The sequence below is a fragment of the Sinocyclocheilus anshuiensis genome, unplaced genomic scaffold (assembly GCF_001515605.1).
Source record: "Sinocyclocheilus anshuiensis isolate Anshui unplaced genomic scaffold, SAMN03320099.WGS_v1.1 scaffold766, whole genome shotgun sequence".
In the NCBI taxonomy this organism is placed as follows: Eukaryota; Metazoa; Chordata; class Actinopteri; order Cypriniformes; family Cyprinidae; genus Sinocyclocheilus; species Sinocyclocheilus anshuiensis.
In genome coordinates this window covers 1,412,086-1,424,328 of record NW_015546060.1, presented here as the reverse complement: position 1 = coordinate 1,424,328, position 12,243 = coordinate 1,412,086, and the positions used below count along the sequence as shown (strand labels likewise).

Genomic DNA, 12,243 nt, shown 5'->3' with positions numbered 1-12,243 from the left:
GGGCTGATCAACTTCAGTCCTGTAGGGTCACTGTCCTGCAGAGTTTAGCTCCAACCCTAATCAAACACCTGAACAAGCGAATCAAGGTCTTCAAGATCACTAGAAAGCTACAGGCAGGTGTGTTTGATTAGGATTGGAGCTAGACTCTGCAGGACAGTGGCCCTCCAGGAACAAAGCTGCCCAGCCCTGAGCTAGATAATAGTCTTATAAATGATCATTTTGGTTGAACAATCTTCCTCATAATGGATGTGTAATTTAAATAATACAATGTGATGAACACCTCCGAAAAGCTTTAGGATTCATTGATTGGTGAATTGTGAAGCGTTTTTAATCAAGACCATGCTGCTCAACAATCACGGCTAATTAGAACATATTTAATAGAGGTCGGGCCAATGTGATTTCAGTGGTTCAGGACATGGAAGAAACGGATTAGTTTTTGCATCACGCCTGGTCAGGACTTGTCAAGGTCTTATATTTATGGTTATAAAAGTAACATTTGCAGGGAAATTTTTTTTTTTGTATGCGCACACTTTTGGGGCATTTCACGAGTATTTCTGATTTCTGTATATTTAGTTTTACTGTGCACATGCGTAAAAGTTTCTCGTAAGTGTGCAAGAGTCTCAGGATTGTTTTTCTTCAAGTGTTGTCACTTTAGTTCTGTAATAAAAAGACTCGAATTTGTCAAGTACATTTGATTTTGATCAACATCAACACTTAATGAACTGATAGCATAGAAACGCAAACATGGATTGGTTATAATTTGATGCTGTTGTTCTGTAAAGAAAATTGTGTAAATGATTTGTGTCGATATTAAAAACAATAGTTTCACGGATCACCCGATTATTGAATTTTAATAATGATTTATACTTCAAGCTGAAGTGAAAATTCAGTGAATCAACACGGGTGAGTTGAATGGACATTTATAATTTATTTCAGTTCACAGTGCATACAGTGGTACCAGTAGTTCCTGTAATAACACATCAGGCCGACCTAATTTGTGCTTGAAAACAATAAAACTGCACCGAGCATGCGGCGGAGTTCATCCAGCTTCATTCACTCAAAAGCACTTCAACTTACAAACTGAACTGATCGCCTGGTGATTCCATATGTACGTACCAGCAAACATTCAAGAAAATGAAGCATGATTGGTGTCTATCATTATATTGAATACAATCAGCTATACACACTTTTTGTGTAACAAAAGCATGTATGTTGAACATTCAGAAGCACAGTTTGGAGAGTCCAGTGATTCAGCTACAGCAGCTCGTTACTCAATTTACAAAAGAATTCAACAGCAAAACAGACGGAAAATGAAGAATGTCACAATAGTACGAAGTAAAAACATGTGAATGGTACCATGGTCATAAAAGTTGACATCGCATTTCTTTGTGCGCTCATGCATCTGTAAAAGAATTCCCAGCGTCACAAAAAATATCATAGAACTTTACAACGAAAATGCACATCAATAACAAGAGCATTTGTAAACAGGAAAGAAGAAGAAAAAAAGATTTTGGGTAGCACTTTCCTCAATGTATGTGGTGACTATCTAGTTTCAAGTAGTGTTTAAATTTAAACAGCTGTTGAACAGTAACTGGTTCAAATTTAATGTAACCAAGCGTAATTGTAAAAATAATGACTGTTTTCATACAGGTTTCCCAAAAGATTACACAGTTCAGCTAAAAAAAACAAAAAAAAAAACACTTGGTAGTTTCTATGCTGCAACATGAACTGTGACCAGATTTCAAATAATGCTAAACAACATTAAATAAAAGTTAAAATCTCTACTTTAATACGTAAGTTAGATAGAAAAGTGGTTAAATACCTTTCTTTTCAAGGCAAAATTCTAGCTATTCTGAATTTTCAGTCATTACCAAAGACAAATATCAAGAAGTTATTCAAAATACAGAGCACACTTGAAGTCATGGACGACAACGATAAACCAAACTGTACATGTTTTCTAAATACATAGTATCAAAAACAGTAAAGACAATAAAAATACGCAGAGAAAGCAATGTAAAACTGGTCAAATGGCCATTGTGAGACGCTTCGACTGAGATCCTGTGCGCTTGATTGGTTTTGAACAGGCTGATGGTCTTTCTTGCATCAACCATATACTTACAAACAGGTTATTAGGCAAAAAGCACAACTTTTCTGACATTCTCCTATTATTTACTATTATACAGTATTTCAGGTTTCCGTTTGAGTACCAATATCATGTGATTTAGAAACCATAATTCAAAATTCAGAACTAAATACTAAAGTACCTGTAATAAATACGAACTCTGTACTAAAACCTAAACTCGGCATCGCACGCATTAAAGTTTGGTCACATTTATCATTGTTATGCAAATATTGGTGGGCAAAATCCAGTCATTTCAATAGAAATCCACACGACTGGAACTTTCGCATGAGGGCAAAAGATGTTCCCACAGATTTCGCAACTGGTTCAAGTTAGTCGGATGGATTCTTCACGTTGAACAACAGAAAGTTGCTTGATTTGAAAGTGACTTCAGAGTGAGCTGTGCTTCATACATTGCTACACTATTGAAAATGGACCTTTTATTGCCCACAATTTCTCTAATTTGACCACACTTTTACTGATAAAGAGCTGCTGTCTATGTAGACTGTATTCAATCAGTTATGCATGAGATTCCATTTATGAGTTAGAAGGCAGCAGCCTATCTAAGGAGCAGACAGCCCACTAGGATGTTATTCAAGCAGATAAACTCAGTTAAGGCACAACCTTGCATTTATACAGGGATTGGGGTCAATACCATTTCAGAACTTCCCTTAAGTTGTTGGATTGTTAAAAATAGTACACATATATGGGATCACGTTTACAGTAAATACCTTTGAGCAATGTTAGCACAAACAATAAGCTTCCTGTTTCTACCACAAAAAAAAAAAGTTAATTCAGACTTTACTCAGAATTGTGAGATATAAACTCAGAATTCAGACTTTTTTCCTTGACCCTTCGCAAAGACCCACCCCCCATTTCTGTTGCTACGTTCGACAAGCCATGCCGCTCTCACGCCACACATCATGTTCTCATGCAGTGAAAAATACATCGCTGAGCAAAGAGGCAAATGAAACGCAGTAGCCCCTCACTGCAGAACACAAGATCCAGGGGGCGTGGTTGGGTCCACAACTAGGGGGTGGAGATTGGTAGGTTTAGGGGCGGAGATGGGTGGGTTTAGGGATCAGGGGGTGGAGACGGGTAGGTTTAGGTATATGTAAGGTGGGAGGAGTCGAATCTGGATCCAACCACGCCCCCTGGATCTTGTGTTCTGCAGTGAGGACCATCTCCTGAAACGCGCCGGCAGACAAGACAGAGCAGGTTACTTTTAGTATAAACCTAATTCTCAGCTTTCAAATTTTGTCATTTCTTAAGAAATTCAAACAATAAATACCGTATTGTGGCTCTTTAATGTGTTGTGACAGATCGCTGTAGCGCCTCCGTTCAAGCGGCACGTGAACCGATCATCTCTTCCTTTTTACTAGTTATTCAACCGTGGAAACCAAACCGATACCATTTTTCAAGTTCAAGTCCACCATCGTTAATCTACTCTCCTATCTGGTTTGTTTGTTGGACAAAATGACAGATTAGTGTTATGATTGGTCAGATCACCTGTCAATCAAACTGAAGGGTCAATTTCGTGTTTACATTTCAAAATTATGAGTTTACACTGCAATTTTGAGTTAACGTCTCGATTTTTTTTTTCCTGCCACAGACCAAAAGAAGCCAATTATTATTATTCATTATCTCACAATTCTTACTTTTTTCCCTGCAAGTTTCTCACAATTTTAACTTTTATTTTCTCAGAACTGGGAGTTTATATTTCTTAATTTTGAGTTTATATCTTGCAATTCTGACTTTTGTATCAGAATTGTGAGATAAAATGTCACAATTACCATTTTTTTTTTATTTTTTTTTACCTGTGGCGGAAACAAGCTTCCATAGAATAGCTATTTAAGCATGGCATCTTTCATTTCACCTTTTATTTATTTATTTTTCATATATGTACCATCAGTGTTGACATTTTTACTCCAACCACATGTCCTGCATGTTTTGTGGGTACCGAGCATATAACACTGATTGGGAATTTGCATAGTTCATCAGCACATCTGATTTGTTCAAAGGCTGAAGCATAGTTTCAGGACAGCTTTGAGTTAAACCGCTACGTTAAGAAGCCTAGCTTGAGACAGGGGTCCTAAACTTTGAATGCTTTTACAGCCATATCGTTACCACAGCAGATTACGCAGGAGGGGAGAGGAGAGTCATTAAAGTGTCCGACAGAATGGCACGTGTCCTAAATCACTCTGCTCAACAGCCTAAACAATTCATCAGCCACTAAAGAAACAAGTGCTGGATCTAATGACCACTTCCTGTTTGGTGTAGCAGTACAGCTTTGAAGGTGACGTCCACAGCTGATATGAATGATATGAGTGAAACAGGGGGCGAGGCAAATCTTTCTCTAACTAAAACGATCGGAAAGCAGTTCTGTTGCGCTTTAACCTGCAAATGTCAGTATTCAAGGAGGCTAGTTACATGCAAACGTCTGTTCTACTAAACCGTATGAGTTAGCAATTCAGGTAGCTAGCTAGAGGTCTTGGTTCACATCAAACCCCCATGATAGTAGTTGAGGTGAAAGAGAAAACTGGCCATAGATGAAGACACCCTGCATCTGAATATGGCTACTTCCCTACTATTATAGTAGGCAAAAAACGGTACGTGAAAAGAGTAGTACAACTGAATTTATGCTATTTCTAAAACTGTAGGCAAAAAGTACCCAATTACTCACTACTTCTGGCAATATTTTGAAGTGCACATTCAATGGATCGTTTACTATCCCTTGAGGCCATGGAAGAGGAGTCACGAATGGCAGTGAAGCGACGCAAACGTTGTAAGTCACAATAACAAAATGGCAACATTTAATTTATACTACACACATTCGTATTATAGAGAACAGACTCGTTGAAGGTTACGAAGTTCGTTCTTCATAAGATACAATAGCTACTCAGACAGTATGCAATTTCATCTAGTTTACTAGCAACTGATACTGCACCCCTTGTGGCAACACTGAGAATGCAACATGTACGTGTTACGTTAGAAATTTCACAACTTTGTGTGAAATTGTGCCTGCTAGATAGAAGCGTTTGTGTTCTTGTAACTGCATGGAGTATATTTTGGGCCTTCGTATAGAATAAGAGGATAATAAGGGGTTTAAAACACATTTATTTATCAGTAACAAGTATCCCCCTTTGCACTGGGCATTGGCAGCACCAGTATTTTCACACTTTGCGAAAGAAAAAAATCTATATTCTAAGATTATTAGTCCTTAAAAAAAACAATTGGGATTTTTGTCATTTTTGGATGAAATTAAAATGCTAACATCTCATCTTGGATAAAAGCATAAACCTGAGAATTGTCTTGAAAAAATATTTTTTTTCTTAAAAAATATAGCAAATTGAAAACCAGTTGTCCACCTGGCCAAGATAAATATCTCTTTATAAGATGTGTTTCATGCAAAAGATAGTGATAGTAATTAGCAAGCTAGCCAGCTACAATGGCACAGTCAGGAAATACAAATTAAATCTGTTTAAGGCATTATATTAAGCTGAGATTGGCTGGCTATTTAAATACTTTCGTACGGTTTAGTAAAATATACAGGGAGAAGTCTGTCCCTCATCCACAGTGATTTATCAAAACAGTGATTTGAAACTATGCACGTGCAAATCATCTGCTGAATTAAATAAAACTGAATGATGAATGCTGACATAAATCCCTTTAAACCTTATTTTCGTCCTTTCCAACCACCAGTTCTGAAAGATACCGTTTGTTTCGGACCGAATGTGAGAAATAAGAGGACCGATCATTCACATTAACTACAAAACACCTTTGCAAACACTTCATGCAATGAGTGCTGGTGTGACTTCAGAGGATAGCGTGAATATGAAAAGAGAAAGGTTAGATCTGAGTGTTCTGCCGTTTTCTCAGGATTCGTCCAGGCTGGTGTTGTGTTCAATGTGTGTGAGCTCCTGGTTGCTTTTGAGGGCCATGCTGATGTGACACATGGACTCGATCTCTTCTAGCAAGCCTTTCTCTTGAGTCTCATTCCCTCTTGCTTCCATATCTGTCTCCTGGGGCTGGTTTTCCCTCTCCCACGGAACGAGGACTGAAGGTTGTCTGCCTGATGCCTTCTGCGGGGCATGCTCCTGAGAGGGCCTCTGGGTTTTTCTGGAAAGGACCTTCTGTCGGGAGAGGCTGCGGCCTGTTGGCGGCTGGTTGTCTGGGCTCAGCTGGGAACTAGTGGGTCTGTCAATGTCGCAGAGTAGCGAGAGTTGAACTGTGGGTGTCTCAGGGAGAGTGTTTCTCGGGTTCTCAGAGGCCTCTTCATTGGCGACGTCATTGGGAAGGGGAGGACAGACAGGAAGGGAACAGGAGCTGGGTTGGCGTCGAGGAGAAGGTGGGAGATGCTTACCGTGGACGGCGCTGTCATCTTGACCCATATTCCATCCACCTTGTTCGCCGTTTCCTACTTCACAACCAGCCTGAGCAGGACTACTTCCCAGTGGGGACTTGCAATTTTTCTGGAAACAGTACAAATGACATGCTTACAAGGCCATGCCGTTGTTCATGCACGCATTCATCTACAAAGCACTGAAGTCAACATAAAATCAAAATGTACCCTATATACTAATAATAGTATCTTCTAAATCTATCTAATAGTAAAATCTAATGTTAAAGTGCCTCTATTATGGATTTTTGAAAATTACCTTTCATGCAGTGTGTAACACAGCTCTAAGTGAATGAAAACATCCTGCAAAGTTTTAAATATGAAAGTGCACCGTGTATAAAGTTATTGTCTCTCAAAAGAAAGAGTTGACTCTGAATCATTGAAACGAGTCGTTTTTAAAACGAATCCCAAGCCGTTTCATGTTGACGTCAACATGAAACATTAGCATATTGCCTGCTCACTTGCGTTGGTCTGAATGAAAATGCAAATTCATTCTTTGCCACTAGGTGGCGCTTTTGGAGCGGTAAAAATAACAGTTTCCCCGGTAACGCTGTACACAAAGCAGCACTGTGCTCACAAACCCTGCTTTATAAGGCATTACAGGCGAGATGAAATGAAAATGAGACCAATCGGACCAACCTAAGACCGACCAATCGGACGAAAGTGTTTTTTGACCTTGTATGCATGTCAACCTGTTGTTGGGAACTCCCAAAACTAAAATATGAACCTTTCATTACCCATAATAGGGGCACTTTAACAATGGTTAGTAAAATAGTAAAATTTAATGGTAACAATAGTTATTTCATGTTGGGAAAAAACCCTCTTAAAATTCTAGTCATTTCCTATTAAGTTTCCAAGATTTTAATACAATTTTAAAAGATTATTTTTGTTTTATAAAAATAAAATTAAATAAACTAAATAATTAAAACAAACTAAATAATAATAATAATAATAATAGAAAAAAATTATTTAAAAAAATTAATAGTAAAATGGTAATCTTTCTAATAATCTAATAGTAAAATCTTGGAATAATTCAATTAAAATGATTAATAATAAAATAATACAAATAAATGCATTTTCAAAATTAATAATATAAATAATAATTTTAAAAATAATGTAAAATATTTAATTAATAAATAAATATCAATTATACCAATTAGCAATAAATAAAAAAAGTCAAAATATTTAAATAATTGAAATAATAAATAATTAAAATAATAAATGAATGAATAAATAAAAGGCATCCCTCACCGTGGAATTGTAGTCCAGGTCTTCGATTGATCTGAAAAAGTCCAGGCTCTTGGCAGCGGACAGTCGCCCTTGTTCAATGTGGGATGTACTGAGAGAGTCCAAAATCTCCTCCAGCAGGTTCATCTGGCCCGTTTGACTAACTTCAGACTGAAACTCTAAATCAGAGTCATCACTGTCCTCATTGTATGACGCCACCTCCCCGCTGTCCTCAGAGGATATTCTGCTCACACACACACACACACACGTACGTTGTCAACTCAAAAGCCATGTGGGAGGGAAAAAAGCACCAGAGGGCAGTGTTGCCTTGACGAATGGATGGTGTTTACCCATAAAAGGTTTGAAAAACATACTGTAATAGAATTGAAACCCTTACCTGCTGGCTGTGTCATCATTGTTGTCGTTATATCCATCTGGAAAACACAGGCTCATGTGTGGAGACGACTTTGGATTTTGATGCTAAAACAGAAGATCGACATGTTAAAATCCCACCTAATCTACTAAAGCAACACATTTCCTGAAAGAAACTTTGCATCTCATGTCCCCATTACAGAGCGACAACATTAATTCCTGTCCCCGACGTAGGTGCTCGTTCTGCTAATCCCTTGGCTTTTATAACACACCTGCGTAACACGTTTAATTGGCAAATTAAAGAATTGAAGCATTATAGGGCACAGCTTCATGCTGCGGCCCCAGGCTTTAGGGTTTGCCATTAACTAGCCATCCACGGCGCGAACACGCACACGCAAACACGCCGGCACTCACTAAAGTAGCCCATAAACTGCCGTTTGCCACATTATCAAAGCGAGTTACTAAACCAAAGCCCTTTTACAGAGGCTGAGGCGCGAGAAAAACGTCACGCTACGTTGCCAACCGGACGGGTGGATCAGATCAACTGGTCAAGTCTCGCCGTAATGGCTCGGCCAAGAAGCTTCTTGCCATCTTGGGTATCGCTACCTGCCGAATGGGTTAACGGCCACCCTGTCCATAAAAATAGCTAAGAGATGTGTGTACCGAACACTTTGCCATTGGAATAAACAGGAACACATGTTGGTCACTGATTGCCCCACTCGCTAGTAGCCGGCAGCTATTATGAAAGCGATTACAGGGGGTTCAGGCCTAGAATCCTCCAAAAGGCTTTAATGGATTCCTATGTCAGGGCCATAAATCTGGCCGGCAAGCCACTTTGGCTTAAGTGAAGGGGCTGGATGCACCTGCGGAACTGTGTCACATTTATTTGGTGTCGGTGGGGTGTGTGTGTGTGTGTGTGTTTGCCCTGCAACACTGTTTGCAGTTATGTTGCCCCTTGAGTTGCGGAGCAGGCAGTGTTGTTCAGAGAGTGGCCCCTCTCTGGCGCTTTCTACACGAGGAGGTGTTTATTAAAACAAGGTGAGCGCAAGCCCTCTGCAGGATGACAACACCAGGCCTGAATCTCAAACACATACCGTAACAAAAAGGAAACTCTTAACACATACAGTCAGGTATATGAACTAAATACCAGAAGAAACAGTTAGTTAAATGCTAATTATTCGAAAATGATGATTCATCGGATTTATTTTCATCCAGCCAAGCTGAGTACTTTGAGATCATTATAAAAACTAAATATGATTGGTTTGCTCACACAAATCTTGCCGCTACAAGGCTAGAGTGGTTGCTAGGCCACTGATTAGTGGTTGCTAAGGTGTTCTGAGTGTTTTTAGCATGTTGTTACGCAGCTGCTACAATGTTTTGGCTAGTTTCTTACTGAACCAAGTCAAAGGAAGTTTATACTTAGCGTTATTGGCGTGAAATAATAGTAATAATAATGCTAGTCTTAGCAAAAGGCTAATTACGCTTCAAGACAACACAGCAGAGGATGCTGGGACGTAACAATAAGACAAAAGTCAGGCCTAAACTACATTCTTTAGTTCTCTCAACACATTCAGTTGGCTAACTGGCTTGCCGCCACATATATACATGCTATAGTGCACACATGCTATAGTGGTTGCTAGTACACTGATTTGTGGTTGCTAAGGTGTTTGGACAGTTTTTATCATGTTGCTATGCAGTTACTAGGGTGTTTTGTAAATCACAAGAAGTTTTTATTAAAGGTTATGGGTTAGTAAGGCTCCATGATTAATCAAAATAAGGGCTGCAAGAACAAAAGCAAAAGAATAGTTAATAACATTTTAAAATTAAGTATTAATATTGTAATTTTATAGCTGTACTGTAAAGTAAAACAACAACAACTATTTTTTTCTTAGCTACTCAGGGGCTGTTCACACGACAACGTTTTCAGGTAAAAACGGGAAACTTTTTATGCGTTTTGCCTGTTCGTTTACACGACAACGGCGTTTTGGGGACTGAAAAAGTGCATCGTTTCTGAGTAAACACCCAATACGGGAATTTTTGAAAAGGGTGACATCATGCGCATGCGTAGTATGTGTTAGGGTATGTAGAGTAGACATGCGCAGTACGTGTCGATTTTAAAGGCAAGCGTGAACAAACATATACAACAATGGCGGAGTACATGGAACTGTTGTTGCTGCTCAAGAGTTTGCTAATGCTTCTTCAGCAAAGTGTGGATTTACTTCACCAATATTACAACCAACAGCAGAGACGCGCCATATACAACATATAATCGTCACTTCCCTACAGGTACTGTTTACTAACAAGGTGACAGCGCCACTTACTGGCCTGGCATACGTAATACAGCATTTTTGGCCGTTTTCGCGGATGTGTGTAAACGTGAATCATTTTGAAAACGCTGTCGTGTGTATGTGAACATTTTTAAAAACGCAAGGGAAAAACTTTTTCGTTTTTGACTACATTGTTGTCATGTAAACGTAGCCTCAGCTTTTTTCCCCCATTACAATGTATAGTGTATTTATATTACTTTTTTATTGAGTAATAACAATAACAATAATTATAACTATTATTATTATTAAAATCATACTAGACATAGACATCAGTCACAATTTGAAATAAATACAATTTTAAATCACAATTTTAAATCAGAAAAATAGCACTTAAGATTGCTTCTACAATTGTAATAGTAATAGCAATGCTTGTCTTAGCAAATCGCTAATTATGCTCTAGGATGACACAGCAGAGAATACCGGCAAGTAACATTAAGACAAAGTATGCCCTAAACTTTACCGCCACTTCATTCTTTCCAAAGTAAGTTGTGAAACAAAGTCAAAGGCCAGAAAAAGAATCAGGAAATAAAATAAAATAAAATAATAAAAGCCATTCGAGCCACTGTTCCGAAACAGACCAAAACCGCCGATTTGGAAAACATGCAGACATGTGCCTATTTGCTTCTTTTACGTGTACCCTAAATCAGCACAGACATATTGAGCCACCACAGGTCAACGTCTGCTCCTAAACTGCCTGTTCAAATCCACATGGAAAATGGGCTGTCTTCAGTCGAAGTGGCGAGCAGACATCACGCTCTTCAATGGAGACTTTAAAACCGTTAAAACTTCATCTCTCTTGTCAGGGCAGGCCATTTTAAGAGAAAATCCCATTTTGCTTCTAGCGTGGCCAAGTTGTAAGAAGCAGCAACAGGGCTTTATGTTGCAGCCAATCGTCTCATCGATTTAATAGCCAGGCTTACATTATATATTTCATATGCTATTTCAGACCAGGCACTGATCTCATGTTCTTGGCAGGGTATGGAAAGGGAAGATATGCCTGGAAAATGCAAACAAAACCCCTGCGCCTCCAAGCCAAAACTTAAGCCAGCATCTGCTGAGCTATTCAAGCAGTTCCCCTTTAAACAAAGCCCAGGACCCCTTCTCAGGCAACTTCCCTCGAACTGGCTCCAGCTAAAAGCAAATTTCCGAATATAAGAGAGCAAGAAAGTCTGGATGTGCATGTTGTTTGTGAGCATCCAGTAGGTGGCACTTTGGTTACAGCCGAGAGGGATTTATCTCCGCCTGTGAGCTTTGCATCTCTGTCTCATGCAGATGTGCAGCTTCTCTCTGTTTGCAGCGAAACGTCCACCGGCCAAAAGCACTTTCTCTTCATTTGTACGTCAATGTTTTTTGACACCCAACGAATCCATCTCGACACTGGCAGTCCTCCAGACCTACACAGTTTCACAAAGCTCTCACTGGGAGCTCTATCTCACACGTTCTCACATTCATGCATCGTACAAACAGCCATACACCTGTATGAGATAAGTTTAGAAAGAATAAGCCATATCTAAATATAATTTCATTATGAAATGACATGTAGAAATAAATGCATTTAAAAGAATTTCAAGTAAACAAATCCCATTTTACTTCTGTGGCTCACTGATTGATTGAAAACACAGGAAAATTGTTTTCATTATTTTGATGAAAGAATACAAAAATGTTTTCTCTCATTGAAATAATGATGAATAGTGCACAATATGAGCAAGAACATGTATTATAAGAATATTATGGGTTCAATTGACAGCACTTGTGGCATAATGTTGAATAATGTCAAAATTGACATTATTTCCCTCCTC

At 38.8% G+C, this 12,243-nt stretch overlaps 1 protein-coding gene across 2 annotated transcripts in view; it reads right to left on the bottom strand.

Annotated features, from left to right (window-relative positions):
• Window positions 1-3,911: 3,911 nt before the first annotated feature.
• The window catches only part of dennd1b (DENN/MADD domain containing 1B), a 105,464-nt gene continuing 97,132 nt past the window's right edge, over window positions 3,912-12,243 (bottom strand). For both annotated transcript variants that reach the window (XM_016500695.1, XM_016500696.1), the window contains 3 exons: window positions 8,143-8,225; window positions 7,770-7,989; window positions 3,912-6,591 (listed from right to left, as the gene is read on the bottom strand). In XM_016500695.1, the coding sequence (XP_016356181.1) occupies window positions 5,995-6,591; window positions 7,770-7,989; window positions 8,143-8,225 (900 nt within the window). In that variant the 3' untranslated portion in view covers window positions 3,912-5,994. The remainder of the gene's footprint in view (window positions 6,592-7,769; window positions 7,990-8,142; window positions 8,226-12,243) is intronic.